This window comes from Abramis brama (genome assembly GCF_963993115.1).
Source record: "Abramis brama genome assembly, chromosome: 1".
Taxonomy (NCBI): domain Eukaryota; kingdom Metazoa; phylum Chordata; class Actinopteri; order Cypriniformes; family Leuciscidae; genus Abramis; species Abramis brama.
In genome coordinates, this window is record NC_139963.1 from 13,343,717 (window position 1) to 13,364,274 (window position 20,558).

The 20,558-nt window shown below is 36.9% G+C and overlaps 2 protein-coding genes across 2 annotated transcripts; both read left to right on the forward strand.

Moving 5' to 3' along the window:
* Nucleotides 1-1,661: 1,661 nt before the first annotated feature.
* LOC311086130 (tripartite motif-containing protein 16-like) lies at nt 1,662-10,727 on the forward strand. The gene is made up of 6 exons (XM_084118857.1): nt 1,662-2,677; nt 4,209-4,304; nt 4,400-4,633; nt 5,386-5,545; nt 6,005-6,052; nt 7,518-10,727. The coding sequence occupies exons 1-6, from the start codon at nt 2,099-2,101 to the stop codon at nt 8,036-8,038; spliced, it is 1,638 nt and encodes a 545-aa protein (XP_083974983.1). The 5' UTR covers nt 1,662-2,098; the 3' UTR covers nt 8,039-10,727.
* An 876-nt stretch (nt 10,728-11,603) lies between these two features.
* mcrip1 (MAPK regulated corepressor interacting protein 1) lies at nt 11,604-19,555 on the forward strand. The gene is made up of 5 exons (XM_084119217.1): nt 11,604-11,709; nt 12,126-12,208; nt 13,452-13,567; nt 16,924-17,028; nt 18,753-19,555. Exons 2-5 carry the CDS (start codon nt 12,201-12,203, stop codon nt 18,815-18,817), a joined length of 294 nt encoding a protein of 97 aa, XP_083975343.1. The 5' UTR covers nt 11,604-11,709; nt 12,126-12,200; the 3' UTR covers nt 18,818-19,555.
* Nucleotides 19,556-20,558: the final 1,003 nt, after the last annotated feature.

Sequence of the window (20,558 nt, forward strand, 5' to 3'; positions counted from 1 at the left end):
CGTGATCGAGTTTTTAGTTCAGGCTGGGCATAGATATATGTTTATTTCTATGCAGGCTGGGGAGGTAATTCTATAACGTTATGTAACTGACAGTAACGTACCAAATCTGCGACTGCACAGGGCCTCGCGCTAAAGTGACAGTTGATGACAGTAAAGCCAATTAAAAGTTCCTATTTTTGCCCTTTGAAATATGATAATAGTTAAAAGACATGGCTACATGTGAGACTGTATCGTGATTCTGTACTATTCTACCATATTCTACTAGTTGAAAATGTATAATGCAGGAACTCTTAATATTACTCTGAGAGAATGTGTGTGACAGTGATTTATGTGCACAACGTTAACGTTACATGTCAGTCACTCCTTTTTTATAGTCTATGGTCTCTCAGCGCGGCATCGCTCGTCAAGTTCGTAGAGAGTTTATTCAATCCATTTTAAATTCTGATTTTGGCCGCCTCTCAAATGGGTTAAAGTATATTGCCTTTGAAGTTCAAGTAAATGCGCTAGAAAATCCGCGCTCATTCGTGGATGTGCATTTATTGCATGGACGGGGAAAGCGCCGACGCCTGCATGATTTCATCTGACGGTAACAGACAGTTACATAAGCATTTTATAATCCATCTGTTCCGTGAGAGCAGAACGAACAAGCCTTTATTGACGTTTTTAAAACTGAAAACTCCAAAAAGCAACGAATTTGTCTGACATCCATTAGTGCATGTTCACAGAGGAAAACTGAAATCCAGCGCTGGTTGTTCTCTCGAACGATACTCGACGACAACGACGGAATCCTAAACCGTGGGCGAAGTAGCCTAATTTAATGGGTGTATTATATTGTATGAAATCCCGAAAAAAAGCACAAAACACGGCAGAGAAGGCAAGTTCAGCAACTTGCTGAGGTGAAGTGACGGCTAGTAACAGCAGACAAACGGCTAGCATTGACATCAGCGACAACCCACCTGTCACTCAAGTGGCCGCACCCTTAATTATGCAGAACTTTAAATATTAATCAACTAAACGGATGAGTTATAAAAAAATTCACCCCCCTCACAGTTGTCATGAAGGGCTAAATTAGCTGTAGAGACAAAAGCCACATACAGACACCAGGCTGTAAACACTTTTTTTCTGCTGCAAAATTTGGCATTTTAAAGGAGCTGTATGTAAGAAATGTATTTCAATTAATCATAAAATGGCCCTGATATGTCACTAGACATTAAGAAATCATGTTCATTTCAAATACTTATATCACTGACAACAGTAGTACGGCCAGGATATTGTCATTTAAAAAGTGAAGTTGCAGCCCTCAACTGATGTTGATGTTGTCATGTTGTGTTTTGGCCTGAAGCGCCACCCTCCACCTATCTACCAATCACGAAGTCAGTAGTGTTTCGGCATCCGGGTTGCCAGCTCTGCTCTAGTTACCACAGCTACATAGCAGCCTACGTTCCTGCTGGATCCTGCAGCCTATCTGGCAACCTCGAGTCAGGGGGGAGGGGGAAGGGGATGCACCGCTCTACAGTAATTTGAAAGTGATTGCAGTACCAGTTTTGGCCACAATCTTACATACGGCTCCTTTAACATGGAGGACATACAGATTTGGCTCACTTCTGACATCAGCCTCAAGCGGCCAGTCAACGAATTGCAGTTTAACTCACTTCCGTGTTGGTTTCAAGAGAGAGACGGGGAGGTTGCCGCTTGGGGATATGACGCGCTTCTGCAACACGCATCACATGATCAGCTGAGAATCTCTTCATCAAGCAAATGCGTAAACTACCGCAAATAAAACCGAAAGTAAAGCCCAACACGGACGGAATTGAGTCAATTTACTGTATAACGCGGAATTTAACGGATTGAATGGTTCATGAGCTCGGAACTCGTAATTACGTTGTTTTTGACTCCACAAGTAGACCACATAAACACAGCAGTAAAGTGACTCTCCTTCACCAGGAATGAGGAAGCTGCTTTACAGACACTCCTGTTTTACACACGTCACTCAAACACAGAAGCAGGGAACTATTTCAACTCCTCAGTTCAGAGAAACAGAAACTGAAGTATTGTTGAGCTGTTGTGTGTTTGTGTCTCTCTGTATTCATGCAGTAAAATGGCAGAAGCCAGAATTTCAGTGGATCAGGATGAGTTCACGTGTCCAGTGTGTCTGGATCTCCTGAAGGATCCAGTGACTATCCACTGTGGACACAGTTACTGTAAGATCTGTATTACAGACTTCTGGGATCAGGAGGATGAGAAGAGAGTCTACAGCTGCCCTCAGTGCAGACAGACCTTCAGTCCAAGACCTGCTTTAGGTAAAAACACCATTCTGGCTGAACTGGTGGAGAAACTGAAGAAGACTAAACTTCCTGCTGACTGTTACGGTGGAGCTGGAGACGTGGAGTGTGACGTCTGTACTGGAAGAAAATACAAAGCCGTCAAGTCCTGTCTGGTGTGTCAGGAATCTTACTGTCAAACTCATTTTGACCGTCATGAGGAATATCACTCTCGTAAGCCACACAAAGTGATTGATGCCACTGGACGACTGCAGGACATGATCTGCCGTAAACATGATAAAGAGCTAGAAATGTTCTGCATCACTGATCAACAGTGCATCTGTGTGTGGTGTAAGGAGAGTGAACATAAAAACCACAACACTGTATCAACTGCAGCACAGAGGACAGAGACACAGGTATGAACTGAGAGGGATTGATCACACAGAAATGAAAATGTCTTTATTTACTCACTCATTTACTCATGTTGGTCCAAACCGGTTTGACTGAGTTTCTTCTGTGGAATATAAAAGATGATATTTTGAACAATGTCTCGTCTATTTTAGTTTATACATTGAAAGTCAATGGAGTAAAAACGTTTCAAGCTCCAAAAAGGAGAAAAAGCATAAAAGTAATCTAAACAACTAGTGGTTAAAGAAAGAAGTTTGCTTAAGTGTATTGACATGCACTAGTGTACTTCAAATTAAAAGTATATTTAAAAAAAAAAAAAAAGTATTTTATATATGCAGATAATATAATATTAATGAAATGAAAGGCCACTTAAGTGCACTTAAAGAGAGTCAACTTTTATGACTGTTTCATAAGTACACTTTATAAAGTACACTTTTTTATAATGTAAAATGAAAAGTTTTACTTTGAAGATTGATTTTAATAATATTTAATATTTCAATTTAACTCAAAATAATTATGAAATTACATTATATACTTAAATCTTACTTAAGTGGGTCAAAAAGTCAGTCTTAAGTTCAGCTAATTGCTTTATATGTACATTTAAACTATAATACATTTTCATTTAATAGCATTTAACATGCAATTACGTGTCTGAAAACATTACGTTCAGTTCACACTTATTTCACAATTACAGACCCTTTCCAAAAAATGAGAATATCATGGAAAAGTTTATTTAATTAATATAATTATATAATTTATATAATTACTGTGTGATTTCATGTAATATTCTAATTTTTTGAAATCCTGTTTTCGTGGGTTTTATGAGCTGGAAGCCCAAATTATGTACAAATAAACAACTAAATACTTGAAATCATTTAAGTTGTGGGCCCTGAATCTATAATCTATGGAAGTTTAACGTTTTGAATGGAATTATGGAAATAAATAAACTTTTCCATGATATTCTAATTTTTTGGAAAGGGTCTGTATATTATTTTGAAGAATATAATTTCCAAAATAAGTGCAGTCTTTAAAATATGCTACTTTTAAAAGAGCCAAACTTTTAATCACAAATCAAATCAAATCAAATCATTGATAAACTCATGGATGTGGAGCCCAAATCAAATATGATGACATCAAAAACATCAAACTTCACTGGTGTTTGTGTCATGTGACTGTGACATGAAAGAACCAATGAGGTTTGATGTTATTGACGTGTCACCATATTTTATTTGGCCTCTGTAAACCGTTGAGACATTCTTCTAAATATCTTCTGTTGTGTCTCACAATAGACAGAAAGTCATACAGGTTTGGAGTGACATGAGGGAGAGTAAATGATGATACTAATGATATAAAACTAGGCACTGATGAAAAACTGCTGACATTCATTTCAGGAAACCATGAATCTGTGGTTTGAACCAGACAGTAAAAACTGACCATGCAAGATCTTTAACCACTTCACCAACTCTGGATTCATGTAACTTTAATGTTTGTATGACAGTAGTTTTATGTGTCATTCCCTGTCATTGGTTTGTCCTCCAGAAACAGCTGAAGGAGACGCAGATGAAGATCCGTCAGAGAATCCAGCAGAGACAGAAAGATCTTCAGCATCTGAGAGAGGCTGTGAAGTCTCATAAGGTGAGTCTGGAGAAGAAGAGAAGTTTGAGACGTCTCAGTTTGGACTCTGTCAGTCGTGCTGAAGCCACTGTGTGATTGTGATGTGTGTGTAACAGCGCTCTGCACAGACAGCAGTGGAGGACAGTGAGAGGATCTTCACTGAGATCATCCGCTCCATTGAGAGAAGCCGCTCTGAGGTCACACAGCGGATCAGAGATCAGGAAAAGACTGCAGCGAGTCGAGCTGAAGGACGACTGGAGCGACTGGAGCAGGAGATCAATGATCTGAGGAGGAGAGACGCTGAGCTGGAGCAGCTTTCACACACACAAGATCACATCCAGTTCCTGCAGGTAACAGAGATCTAGAAGAACAGGATCATAGTGGACTTGAGCAAGATCCTGCTATGACAGAGAAACATTTCATGAGAGCAGAATGAGCCGTTGACTGAGATGTTGTCAGGAATTCAGTCAGATTCAGTCAAGTGTTGTGTTATCATATAATCATCAGTCAGACTCTCATCTGATCATCTTCTGTTTAAAGAGACACACTTACAAAGCCCTGGGAAATTTACCATTAAATATTAACTCATTTTTCCTTCTGGTTTCTTCTGTCTTGATGAAATCAGTGAACTTGATGGTATTAGTATCCACCCAACTAGATTTTTCATCATCTTTTAATGAAATCTTTTATTTCTACTAAAATAATTTCAGTAATTGGCACCAAAATTGGGTCAGGTGATCTTCAAAGTTTATAATATTGATAATGTTGATAAAATTAAACAAACAATTTTCAATAGAAATTACATTGAGTATATTTTAGTTTATCATAAATGTGTGTCAGTTCATTCAGCAGTAACTTTAACCATATTTCAAAGACAAAAGAATCATCATCTTTTTTAATGATATTATTATTAAGTGTCAAATACTAGAGTTTGTAGCATTAAATGATGAATATGAGAAGAATGTGCTGATTGTGTGAAAGTGCTGGATTGAAGCGAGTCACTGAAGAGAAGTCAAGTCAACAAGAGCCGCTCAGATCTGATATAGTGCAGGTTATTGGCTGAAGTGTGGAGATGATGAGTTTTGATTTCTGTTTTCTGTAGAGTTTCCAGTCTCTCTCAGCACCTCCTGAATCTACAGACGAACCCGACGTTTCCTTCAGTTCTCTCTCCTCTTTTGATGGCATGAGAGAATCTGTCCTTCAGCTGAGAGACAAACTGGAGGATTTCTGCAAAGAGGAGATCAAGAAGATCTCAGACGGAGGTAAAGTCCTGCGCCTCGTTTATACAGACGTGTGGAGAAAGATCCCAAATCTGAACGTATGACCGTTTCCGAAATGTTCCTATGATTTATAAAACATCCATTTTCACAAAAATGTACTTAAATGCATCTCAGTTTATAAATCCCAGTTATTAATAAATTAAATTCAAGTCATCAAATCCTCCTACAGAACGGCCACAAATATCTCTTGATGATTCAGAAATACGGACTCATCATCGTGGACAAGCGTTTATACACACATGACGGAGGATGAAATCCATGGAATTTAGGATCAATCCGATGTGTGTGTTTTATAAATGAAGCCCCTGGAGATTATTAATCCGATCTCTCAGAAATGAGTCCATCATCTAATATTATAGAGCATCATATTAGAAATGTCTTAGAAATGAATGCATTTTATCTTGTCATTTCTCTTCACACTGTTCATGTTTATTTCCACAGTCACTTTCACCAACATGAATCTCAAGACCAGGAACGACTTCCTACAATGTGAGTCACTAGAAAACAAGCAGAAAAACTCACTGAATGTGTTCATGTTCTTCCTGTAGAAGGAGAAATAAATCATGATAGAAGAGTTGGTAACACTTTACAATATGGGTGCATTAATAAGCATTAATTCATACTTAACTAATGCACAGATAATCATTAATGTATGACTCATGAAGAACTAAACCATTAATTAATGATTACTGCATCAGCAACTAATAAAGATTCTAAATGATTAATAGATTAAGTAATATAATGCGTCGCGCCGCATCCAGTGTAGTATCACTGACTATAATGGACGTTCTATTGTCTTTGTCCAGTCTAGACACAGAGTTATGAAATAGCAGATCTCGACTGCATGTTTTCAGTGTACCTTGACCTCAAGCTTAACCTGACATACTCCTGTGCCATGAACAACAAGGTTCATCGGACTCAGTGAAATCTTGGTTGTACATGGTTGGAAATTGAAATCCATTAGTGTGGATGTCAAAACCAAAATGGTATATTACTTATAATTATTGCAAATTAATGCTATTTCATAACACTGTGTCTAGACTGGACAAAGACAACAGAACGTCCATTATAGTCAGTGATACTACACTGGATGTGGCGTGACACTACACGACAAAACCCTGATGCCACAGTAAACCGATGCCACACTCTATTCCTGATGTACTCCAACCTCTTGTGCTAGTTCTGTTACGAAGGACAAATGGACTTGCGATGGTCTGTCCTGTCCAGTGTAGACAGCTGGTCTCGTCCAGTTTAAACACAGTGTACCAGCGGTCAGGAGTTCAGATTCTGTGTGCTGATATTTGTGTGCAGCCCAACTCACCCATCCTTCAAACACATTCACCGACATTACATTCACTGCATGTGCAAACTGCCAAAACCCATAAATGGCATATTACTTAACAATTAGTTAATAGTCATGTGCCTCAACAAGTAAAGTCATAACATAATGATACATTTGCAAATCATTAGTTAATGATTAATTAAAGCAGACAACTGGAAGTTGAAGTACATTGCTTTGACCAACTATGGTAATTAACGCATTGATTTACACTATTAGTTAATAAAATAAGTTATTAAGGAATTAATATATTATGACACATTTAATTAATAACAATTCATATATTACTTAATCTATTAATCATTTAGAATCTTTATTAGTTGCTGATGCAGTAATCATTAATTAATGGTTTAGTTCTTCATGAGTCATACATTAACACATGATTATCTGTGCATTAGTTAAGTATGAATTAATGCAGATTAGTGCACCCGTATTGTAAAGTGTTACCGAAGAGTTTTATAATTGATCATGTAAATGGTGATTTGCACAGGATATTTAGTCAGCTGTACTGAGACACTGATGATACACTGAACATTGATTCATGAAGAGTTCAGATACATTAAAAGATCAGACAGATTCATAATTCCTGTTTCTGATGTGTTTTCTCTCCATCAGATTCCCATCAGCTCACTCTGGATCTGGACACAGTGAATAAACACCTCAGTCTGTCTGAGAGCAACAGAGTGATTACTAACACTGGCACAGAGCAGCCGTATCCTGATCATCCAGACAGATTTGATCAGAAGTGTCAGGTGTTGTGTAGAGAGAGTGTGTGTGGACGCTGTTACTGGGAGATTGAGTGGACTGGGAGTCGTGTGTGTATATCAGTGTCATATAAGAGCATCAGCAGGAAGGGATGGGGTGATGAGTGTTTGTTTGGATATAATGATCAGTCCTGGAGTTTGTTCTGCTTTTCCTCCAGTTACAATTTCTGGCACAATAACAAATGCACTTCTCTCCCTGTAAAGTCCATCAGCAGAAGAATAGGAGTGTGTGTGGATCACAGTGCAGGAACTCTGTCCTTCTACAGCGTCTCTGACACAATGAGCCTCATCCACACAGTCCAGACCACATTCACTCAGACGCTCTATCCTGGGTTTGCTGTTTATTCTGGATCATCAGTGAAACTGTGTTGATGTTTCAGAACAGATTGTTGAGAGATTTTACCCAGAATACTTTGAGCTGCACGATAAATCGTAACAGTGAGATACAGAGACTCTGATTTCCTCTTCATTACATTAATACTGATTACATTAATACTGATGAACTTCACTGAAATAAAACAGAATAAATGTGTGTATCAAATGCTCAGAGACAATAAGAACAGTGTGTGTGTGTGTGTGTGTTTTTCTCAAACTCTGTTTTTTTTTTTTTTTTTTTTTTTTTTTAGTGACAAATTATTTTTATTAAATAATAACAAAAGTTTCTTTCAGTTGAAATAATAAAACAAGGTTCATTACAAAATGAACAGATTGAGGATAGTGTGGTTTTGAATAATGAAATAACAGAAATGGTTGTGAACAATGTAAGGAGTGAAGATGTGTGAGTGTGTGGAGAGTCTGATCATCATGAGAACATGGTTAAACTTGTGTAAAATCAGGACATTTTTGTGTAGAGTTTTGCAGAAATCATGAAGAAAATTGTAATGTGTGTGAAAACAGATGAAATACATTTGTGTTTTGAGAAATGTGTCTTTGTTTTAAGAACTGAATGAATGGTTTGGGAAATTGTGCCAACTGAATCATTTATAGAGTGTTAGCAAATGGTGAAACCTGTAATACACACCCATACAACAGGACACAGTAATAAATATGATGGATAGATGCACTTTTATGATGGATGGATGCACTTTTATGATGGATAGATGCTCTTTTATGATGATAGATGCACTTTTATGATGGATATATGCACTTTTATGATGGATAGATGCACTTTTATGATAGATATATGCAGTTTTATGATGATAGATGCACTTTTATGATATATATATGCACTTTTATGATGGAGAGATGCAGTTTTATGATGGAGAGATGCACTTTTATGATGGAGAGATGCTCTTTTATGATGGAGAGATGCAGTTTTATGATGGATAGATGCTCTTTTATGATGGAGAGATGCAGTTTTATGATGGAGAGATGCAGTTTTATGATGGATAGATGCTCTTTTATGATGATAGATGCACTTTTATGATGGAGAGATGCACTTTTATGATGGATAGATGCACTTTTATGATGGATAGATGCTCTTTTATGATGATAGATGCACTTTTATGATGGATAGATGCACTTTTATGATGATAGATGCACTTTTATGATGGAGAGATGCACTTTTATGATGATAGATGCACTTTTATGATGGATAGATGCACTTTTATGATGATAGATGCACTTTTATGATGGAGAGATGCACTTTTATGATGGATAGATGCTCTTTTATGATGATAGATGCACTTTTATGATGGAGAGATGCACTTTTATGATGGATAGATGCACTTTTATGATGGATAGATGCACTTTTATGATGGATAGATGCTCTTTTATGATGATAGATGCACTTTTATGATGGATAGATGCACTTTTATGATGATAGATGCACTTTTATGATGGAGAGATGCACTTTTATGATGGATAGATGCACTTTTATGATGGATAGATGCACTTTTATGATGGAGAGATGCACTTTTATGATGGATAGATGCTCTTTTATGATGATAGATGCACTTTTATGATAGATATATGCACTTTTATGATGGAGAGATGCACTTTTATGATGGACAGATGCTCTTTTATGATGGATATATGCACTTTTATGATGGATGGATGCACTTTTATGATGGATAGAAGCTCTTTTATGATGGATGGATGCACTTTTATAATGGAGAGAGACAGTTTTATGATGGAGATATGCACTTTTATGATGGAGAGATGCACTTTTATGATGGAGAGATGCTCTTTTATGATGGAGAGATGCAGTTTTATGATGGAAAGATGCTCTTTTATGATGGAGAGATGCAGTTTTATGATGGAGAGATGCTCTTTTATGATGAGAGGTGCACTTTTATGATGGAGACATGCACTTTTATGGTGAAGAGATGCTCTTTTATGATGAGAGATGCACTTTTATGATAGAGAGATGCACCTTTATGATGGAGAGATGCACTTTTATGATGAGAGATGCACTTTTATGATGGAGACATGCACTTTTATGGTGGAGAGATGCACTTTTATGATGGAGACATGCACTTTTATGATAGAGAGATGCACCTTTATGATGGAGAGATGCACTTTTATGATGAGAGATGCACTTTTATGGTGGAGAGATGCTCTTTTATGATGGAGAGATGCACTTTTATGATGGAGAGATGCACCTTTATGATGGAGAGATGCACTTTTATGATGAGAGATGCACTTTTATGGTGGAGAGATGCTCTTTTATGATGGAGTGATGCATTTTTATGATGATAGATGCACTTTTATGATGGAGAGATGCACTTTTATTTTTTTTTGTGATTGTTTTTTTATTTGAAATAATAACATTACAAATGTTGGATGACAGCATGAATACCAATAAAAGAAAAAGACACAAAACACACAAAGGACACAAGGAAGGGTAACTTAAAGGGAACATACAAATAAACCCCAGCAGCCAATTACAGCACAGAATAATGCATCATCAATTTAAAACAATTCTTTTAGAGCTTGGGCTGTACTACTCCAATAAGTGACCGTTTGTATTCTAGCCCCATTAATCCTTGCAGTGCTGCATTATAAACAAGCAATATAATGAAAAGACAGCAGCCAGAATCTTCTAAGATCCATGTCAGGAGTGAACCATTGCTGTATAATTGTTTTTTTAGCAGCAGTGAAACCAGACATTAACAATCTTCTCTGAACTAACGTAAAGTTGTATGAAGAATCATCATTCAACAACATAAGACAAGGGTCGAGGTCAAACTGCAACTTTGTGATATGTTTTAGTACTTGAACTACATGTTTCCAAAAATTGGATATAACTGAACAGTCCCAAAACATATGCAAAAAAGTACCTTTAGAGTTATTGTTACACAGACTGCAATTAGGATTTAATGAGAGTTTCATCAAGTATCGCTTGTATGGGGTACAATACATTTTGTGTACAGTTTTGAAATGAATAAGAATGTGCGAGGGTTTTTTGGAGGTAAGACAGAGATTTGACCAAACTGTATTCCAGTCAGGACTATAGCCCAACCATGAGAGTTCTCTCTCCCACACAGCTAATACCTTCAGGGTCTTATATGAACATTCAAGTAGTTGTTTATAAATCAAGGAGACTGTGCCCTGAATTTTCACAGTATTTTTTAACCACTTTAACAATGGGTGATCATCATGGCTAGAATTCCAAGGTACCCCGTATGCTTTCATTGCAGACCTCAACTTCAATTACATAAAAAAGGAGGTACCTGGAGAGATGCACCTTTATGATGGATAGATGCACTTTTATGGACTTCAAAACAGAAACAGCAATTCACTGCTATTATAAAGCTTGGAAGAGCCAGGACATATATTATATAACTCTGATTGTATTCGTCTGAAAGAAGAATGTCATGTACACCTAGGATGGCTTGAGGGTGAGTAAATCATCTGGTAATTTTCATTTTTGGGTGAACTATCCATTTTTTTAAAATAAAAGTATTTTACCACTGTTCGCGCATGCGCTTCTCGCTCGGCTTGTTCGGCTGACCCGGAAATAATTGGTTGGCATTAGCAACGTTTCGGCCGAGCCAGGCCTGAATACAGACATAGCAGAAGAAAGAGAAACAAACAGACAGGTTTGAAACTCTCAATTTATGCGTTTTCCATTGTGTGAACATTAGTCTGAATGTTTGGCGATGCATTCGCTGTGTATTCGCTCGGATTGCGTGTGAAGTCAGCATCAGTTTAAAGCTATGAAAACAATGCTAACACACTAGCTGCCAGTGTCTCATAAACAATAACAAACACTGAGTCACTGATCCTTTCACTTGTACCAGAAATATAGTATCAACACAACTCATTCTTTTATATTGTATATTGTACATGTTACAGATATATGTAATGCATTGATGGTGCTGCTGCTCTGATCATATCAGTTAATAAACTCTGTGTGTCATTGATTTAGTGGATCTTTAACTCAAATGCATTTTTGTGACAACTGATGTGTTTCGTCTGAATTACTTTAATCTTACTGAAGTGTCTTTCCCCTTAGAAAACACACTGACGAACAGGCAAACTTCCCTGTTAAGCCTCAAACTGAGATTGTGAGGCAAGAGACTATAACAGAATGACAAGGTAAAGTCATTAGTCCTTGCTCTGCTGATGAGACGCTTCACAACAAAGAGGGATGCATTTTAATATTAAGATATAATCACTGCTGACTTGACAGCAAACACAATTGGTAAACAATGGACTCTTTTCATAGACTGTGATAGTATGTTTCCACAGGCATTTGTATTTTCATTTTTAATAATGATGTACATTTATAACAAAGTACTTTGTGTTTTATTATCTTGCCATTAAATTACACCAAAGTTTGGGGTCAGTATGATTTTTTTAATGTTTTTGTGAGCCTCGGTGAGCAGAAGAGACTTCTTTCAAAAACATTAAAAAAAATCATAATGATTCCAAACTTAAACGTGTAACATACAAAACAAACAAACTAATGAACGCTGCTGCAAGTGTTTCTGATAAAACGGCTCTGAGGTAATGATGGTAAACTGGACATTTCTCTTTCTGCTGTAATCAGTCCCTCTGTGTTTCTTTTCCTGTTTTGAAAAGTTGTGGAAACTTTTTCTTTTTTTTTTGCTATTGTAGCAAATGGGAACGCATTAATCATGTTATCTGTTGTCTCTCATTCACCTCTATGGACGTTTCTATCATGACTTCTGTGAACTCCAGAAATGTGCAACCTAGGCTTCATATTCAAAGCAGCTTCTGCTGAATTTAACTTTTCACAGTTTCAGGGAACAGGTTTCACTTTAACATCTTGACATGCTTTGCATTTCTTAAGGGCCGTTTACACGACAACGTTCTCAACTAAAAACTGAAAACTTTATATGCGTATTGGCCACTCACTCATTTACACAACAATGCCGTTTTGGTTGCCTGAAAGCGCAAACTTTTGAAAATAGATTTCAAAGTGCAAGTTTTTGAAAACGACACCCTTACTGTGTAAACTACTAAAATGTGAATTTGTCTGTGTAGTTTCCTTTCAATGTGACACCGCCATCTACTGGCCTGGCATGAATAATACAGTGATTCTGTTCGTTTTCATGGATCTTTGTGAACAGGATCGTTTTGACAACATTGTCATCTGTATGCAAAAAAACTTTTCTGATTTTAGTGCATTGTGGTAATGTAAACGTACCCTAAACCAAGGGAAAAAGTACTTTTTAATACTACACAAAATAAATGAGTGGAAGTGAAAAAACCCCACTAGTATGTATGTGGCTAGATGCTAGAAAGAAAGAAGTTTCATAAAGCATCTTGTCATAATTAAGCATCTTGTTCAATGTTTTTTGTGTGTGTTTTCCAGCTCCTCCACCCCTAGAATGCACACGTACAAGAGGACGTCCAGTCCTCGATCGCCAACGAATACAGGAGAGCTTTTCACACCAGCACATGAAGAAAATGTGCGCTTCATTCATGACAGTAAGACTGCTGCACACGACACACACCTTTATAGCTGAGCACCATTTTCACCTGGAAAGCGTGTGATTCCCAGGCCTGAGAGCATCACTCAAACTATGAAATCTATCAAAAGCATGGGAATATGTCATTTTTATTGTAGTAAATGCCGTTCTTTGTCAAATTTTTGTTCTTCACCAAATATTAAAGATTAAGTGGACATGTGAATTAAATGTCGTTAAGCCAATATTAAAGGTGCCATGTGTTATGTCTGGCAAAAAATCAAGTCATACTCCACATTCCATACCAGATGGGGGCAGTATACCTCCAGAAAGTGAATTGGTCTACTCTAGACTAGAGTAACAAACGAGAAACGGCATAGTCTCTATGCTCCGCCCCTACCTTCACAACGACCCTAGAGCCATAGCCGAAGCCGAGCCAACTCCTAATAGAGGACGTTTTGACTCCAGAGGAACGTTGGTTGATGTCAAGTGATTTTGAAATATGACATCTTCAAGCTACTCCCCTTCACCTTTACCAGTGAATATGTTCATATTCGTTTTGTTCATATTACATTTTTATTGTTAGTTTGAATTAAATTAATTTGACAGACAGCATTCGCTGATGTTGAACAAGCTAGCGCCAACGTAACCAGAGCTGCCAACTCTCACGCATTCACCGTGAGACACATGCAATTGACACTTTTCACACGCTCTCACGCCACACATCAATTTTCTCACGCACAGAAAAATCGCGAAGCAAAGAGGACACGGAGCCCGACAGACTAGACAGAGCAGGGGTGCGTTTCCCGAAAGCATCATTGGCCAACTATGGTCGCAAGTAGGGATGTCCCGATCAGGTTTTTTTGCCCTCGAGTCCGAGTCAGAGTCATTTGATTTTGAGTATCTACCGATACCGAGTCCCGATCCGATACTTCTATAATACATAAAAAAAGAATAAAGAAGAGCAAAAAACAGATCCAGGATGTTCCTTATTTTTTATTTAATTCACCTTATTTTAACATTCAACAACTCTGTTAACAAACAGAGCACTTCTGTGAGGTAGCTTGAACAATCAAGTAGCCTAATAAATAACATAAATTCTTCACTTTTGGACTTTAGTGCAACAGTAAATATAAAAAAGTCTAATATATAAACAAATAGCACCTCAACTTAAAATACCCGGCAGGCATGTAAACAAATAAAAAATAAAAGTGCCACAGTGTTTGCAAAGCCAGTAATGTGCTTTTAGGAACTGCACTCGCCGGTTTCACACTGCGTTAGCAGAGCGTGCAGCGCATATTTTTTTCGGCACCCACGTTAACAGATTAGAGCATTCACACCGCACGCAGAGGCGGCGCGGCAGCGCGTAGAGCAGAAGCAGCAGTGCCGCGATCGTTTCGGCGCAGAGTCTATTTTTGCTGCGCCGCTTACGCTGAATTAAAGTGATATGCATTGATCATGGCCAAAATACACCGCAGTTTTATCCAAAAAGTGCATTGATGATATCTATTGTGTTTTAAACAGTCGATCAAATGACCAACATCAATTTAAAAAGAAAACAAATGTCCAGAAACAAACTTGTTGCCAGAACAATAAAAACAAAGATGAACCAAAAGTTATATTTATGAAATTATTAATAAAATAAGCTTCTTGACAAGTCTTTTCTCTTAAATGTATTTGAAAACGAAATAAAACAATGCCAACTTATCCATTATAGAGTAGGCTACTCTGTCTGTACACAACCCGCGGTTCAGCCGCGCGTGACAAACGCTGCCAGTGTGAAAGCAAAACGCGCGTGTCCTGCTCCTGCTCACCATACGCACTGCTCCTGCGCTGCTTATGCTCTGCTAATGCGTGCAGTGTGAAACCGGCAAATCTGTGCCACCGCATAACTATAGATGTGTTAAAAAATAATGAGAATATATATACATATATATCCGAGTCCTGATCGGGAGGTAACGTCCGATTCCGATCGAGTCTGAAACCACGTGATCAGGCCCGATTTCCGATCACGTGATCGGATCGGGACATCCCTAGTCGCAAGTTCATCGAAATGTCCATTGAACTCTATTGGTAACGAGGGAACTTGCGACCATAGTTGGCTAACGATGCTTTCGGGAAATACACCCCAGGTTAGTTATGATATAAAAAAATCTCAGCTCTCAGATTCTGTCAATTTTATTACGCTTTGGCGCTTGTAAATGTTACACGACAGATCCCTAGCGCACGTGAACCGATCTCTACTAATAGTAAAAAAACACGAACACTGTTGAAAGATACAGTAGGCTACGACTTACCAAAATGTATTCCTCATACATAATATCGACCAATCAGTGTTTTTTATCAGCGTGAAGAGGTCAATAACATAGCTGGAGAACAAGTATGTCAGATTTACCTCAGGAAAGCCATTTAATAAACATAATATAATACGATTGACATCAGGTTCAAGTACGCCCACAAGCCGTGCGAGTTATTCGTGTATTGCATGTTTGACTGGTGGTTATGTTGCCCGCATACCGCCTCCCATGGCCGAAACTGGTATTACGACACCTGTCGGGCCGTGACTAGTAATGCTAATGCTAATTCAGGTTGATATCTCTGCAGCACTATAACTTGTCATTTTTGTAATGACATCATCACCCTTATTTCTTCTCATTCTTTTGATGTGTGTAGCTCATTTTTTGGATATTTTTACCTCAATTCTGACACATGGCACCTTTAAACGAGGATTTGATCTGCTGTAAAGTGTAACAACACCAGGCCGTTGGCGCCCTCTGCAGGCATTTGTTATAATACATAATGTACATAAGTTGATTGTTTATGTTTTGTATATTATGTAGCCTATTTTAACAGTGTTGTTCTGTGAAACCATATGATTACTTGCTTTTGACTCTTTATTTGAACCAAATGTTATTGCCTCATTTCTATTATATATGTATTTTAAGTTTAAAGCTTAGGTCTATGTTGAGATCTGTTTTAATTACCACAAAAATATCCGATTACTCGATTAATGGACAAAATAATTGTCCGATTACTTGATTACCAAAATAATCGTTAGTGACAGCCCATATAGCACTTTATACAATAGATTGCTTTAACACAAGCAGCTTTACACTACATGAAAAACAGCGTCAGTGTCGCTTTCAATTACAACTACAAGTTTCTATTGTGTAGCAAAAAAATCTGTAAAATATTTTTCTCTGAAAAAGTTTGGGAACCACTGATTTATTGATCAAACTTTACAAAATCATTTTTAAAAATCATTTCCTGTAATCATGTGCAAGTTATGGAAATTCATTGGCCAAAAAGAGAAGGAGCTTTTGTTTTCAAGACATAAATGTTGTTGTAATGCTTCTTTTTTGTGTGTTTTCTTTCCAGCATGGCTTTGTGTTTTGAGAGACATTAAATCCCCACAAAATAGTGAACGAAATGATCGTGGACCACAGGAGTATGTGGAGAAAAACCCAAATCCCAACCTACATTGTAAGTTTATTTTCAAGTAAAAGTTCCTCAAATTACAAGAGAGTCATTCCATGTCAAATCAACCAAATTTCAGGAGCTTCCCTGATTTTTTCTGAAGAAAGACAAACATAAATAGTGATGAAAGCCAAAATATTCAATATAATGGCTGTAAATTTGATTAATCCACTGTTTTGTCGAGGGGGTCAAAATGACGATTTGGAGCCAAATTACAGGAGGGTAAAAATGACTTTAGAAAGACGACAGCGTCATTATCTTATTATTACACAGAGATTGTTTGGTCTGTTGGTAAAATCTGTTGACTTTAGCAAGCTTTGTTTCATTTTATGCCAACGGTAACAGTTCAAAAAGGGCAAAAGGCACGTCTTGTGTTTTTTGCCTCAAGTTTGCATGCCTGTAACTCAAGAAGTATTAAAGATATCTTGATATCTTTTAGATTCTGGTTCTTAACAAACTTTTCTTTTGGTATCTTCATTTTAAAGGCCCAATATGATACAATCCCAGAGATATAGAGATCTTAATGCAGCTCCATGAGTAAATTGGTCTATTGTTCACATTTTCATTGGTCAAAAACCAAATGTGGGTCACTTTTAGAGTGACAGGCATCACAACTTTGGGAAAGGAATATTTGTGGCTCTCAGACATGCTCTATGCAATTGTGTTGATAGAAAAACACGAGATACATTTTTTAGTTTCAACTTTATTTGTTGTTCAGATATTCCTCTTTAAAAGAAAAAAAGCATCAGATCAAATATCAAAGTGACCCACATTTGGTTTTTGACCACTGAAAATATGTATTATTGACCAATTTACTCATGGAGCCGCATTGAGATCTCAATATCTCTGGGATTTTATCATATGGGGCCTTAAAAATGAAGATACCAAAAGGAACGTTTATTACACTGCAAAAAATGCTTTTCTTACTTAGTATTTTTGTCTTGTTTCCAGTCCAAATATCTAAAAATTCTTAAAGATGCATTCACTAAAGTAGTAAAAGGCCATAAGATATTATTTCTTGTTTTCTGGGGAAATAAAGCCAAATTGAGTGAGTTGTTGCTTAAAAAAAGGAAAATTATCTGCCAATGGGGTAAGAATAATTATCTTGTTTCTGTTTGAATTAAGGTTATTATTCTTACCCCATTGGCAGATAATTTTGCTTTTTTTTAAGCAACAACTCACTTAATTTTGATTTATTTCCCCAGAAAACAAGACATAGTATCTTATGGCCTTTTACTACTTTAGTTCTTAGTATCTTGATTTAAGAATTTTTAGATATTTGGACTGGAAACAAGACAAAAATACTAAGTAAGAAAAGCATTTTTTGCATTGTAAGAATGAGAATATAAAAGGATATTAAGATATCTTTAATACTTCTTGAGTTACAGGCATGATTTTTGGCATACAATAAAACAAAGATTGCTAAAGTCAACAGATTTTACTAATAGACCTTCCGATCTCTGTGTAATAATAAAATAATGATGCTGTCGTCTTTCTAAAGTCATTTTACCCCCGTGTAATTTGGCTCCAAATCTGAAAATTGTCATTTTGACCCCCTCGACAAAACAGTGGATTCCTCAGGAAATACACAGCCATTACATTTAATATTTTGGCTTTCTTCTACATTTATGTATTTCTTTCGCCAGAAATGTTTTTTTTTTTCCATTTATGCAGACAAAGTTAATGGCTTGTTTTTAAATGGGTCAACTTAATTTCTTGTTTAATTTCAGCTTTTATCCCGGTGGACCTGAGTGACCTTAAGAAGAGGAACACACAAGACTCCAAGAAGTCTTAGACCATTCCCTCTCTTTCTGATCCAGCAGTTTTTTTTGTCCTCCCTTTTACATTCGGGACCTTTTTACTCTCTCAGTCTTCTGTCGGCCAACAAAGAGCCAGGAGCCGGGATATTGGGCCGCCCTCCTCCAGAAAGCTTCTCTCTTCTCTGCCTCATGGACCCGTGTCTGGACTTACAGGCTGACGTCTATTTATGAGTCGCGGTTTAAGAGCCGTTTGAGTGGCCATTCCCTGTTTTTCATGCTCATCCGGGCTCTCTGATCTTGCTTTTTTTTTTTTTTTGCAGATGGGAAAATAACAGACTTGTTTCAGGATCTTTTTTCTTTCTCCATTGTCTAGATTCTTCTTCATTTGCATTTTTTTTTGATGGTGAGATGACGAACGGGAAAGGCACGGAACAGTTAAACTGTTGGAGCGACTCTGCACGAACTTTCTCTAAATGGGATGCAGTCCTGGGATCTACTCCTTTTTTAAACCATCTTCATCTCCCGCAGAGGAGCGACTGACTGACTGACTGTTGAGTTTGTAGATTCATAGATCAATCGATCGATTGATTAGAAGAATTAGAAAGCTTTGTCAGATTGGACTGGTAAGTTTGGGTCGGCAAATATTTTTAGTAGATGTACCGCCATTTTTAACTATATAATTCGATTCCTTCAAGAACTTTAAGTAGGCTTTTCCACATCTTTTCGTCCCCAGGCTTTAAAATAAAATGAAAATAAAGGTTACTTTTATGTTATCTCAGCCTCTCTGCATTGTGTTTATATCCTGGAGGTTTGTCTGTTGACTTTTGAGGGTTTTTTTTGTATGCTTTTCTGTAATGTAAAAGCATGAATGTTTTAGCAGATATATATGCGTTTGTAAATATCCAATCCTTCTTTTCTGGAAATGATTCGTAAATCCTCTCGCACACATCTTCTAAGAAAACACTCTTTAGGATTCAAACTTGTAAAAAATCATGGTTCATGTCTCTGACTAAAACATTTAAATTTCTTTAAGAAAAAAAGGATGAATCATTTGAAATGAATCGAGTGAAATGAGGAAAAAAATTAACTTTTATTGACAAATGTTTCATTGCCCTTTACATAAATCCAGCCATCTGCATTTGAGACTCATTTAGGGAGGATCTAGGTTTTATTAAGCCATAATGTTTGGTGATTATATCATCTTACTTTTTTTTTGGAGGCTACTGTGAAAGTGAGAAAAGTTCAGGCAAGTGATCGTGATTCTGAAGATAATATGAACATAAATCCTCTCAAAAAGCCCTGGTTAAACATATCACAAGTCCCTTATGTATGTTTATGTTTTTCATATATACTATGCATTTTGTGGGAACACATTCCTTGTCAGTATTTGTTTATTAAAAAAACACTGGCGTTTTTAATATATGAAGTTAAATTAGTTTGTTATTTGGGTGTTTCAGACGTGAACCATAATGAGGATAAATCATTTCAGGGAAAATGAACAAAGGTAATTCAAACATCCCATTTTATGGCTTTTGTCCAAAATAAAAATATTGCAGAATCTACTAAATGTATGCCTTTAGAATGGGTCCTTGTCTAAATGTAATGATGTGATTAAAAACATTAAGTGAATACTTTGAAAATAGAGCAAATATCAATGGTCGATTAAAATTGCATCTATATAATATATAAATGTATATAGTGGTTATTCTCATTCATAAAAACTTACAATTAGTATATTTACTTTATGAAGAGTTCAGATGCAAAAGCCTCTAAGTG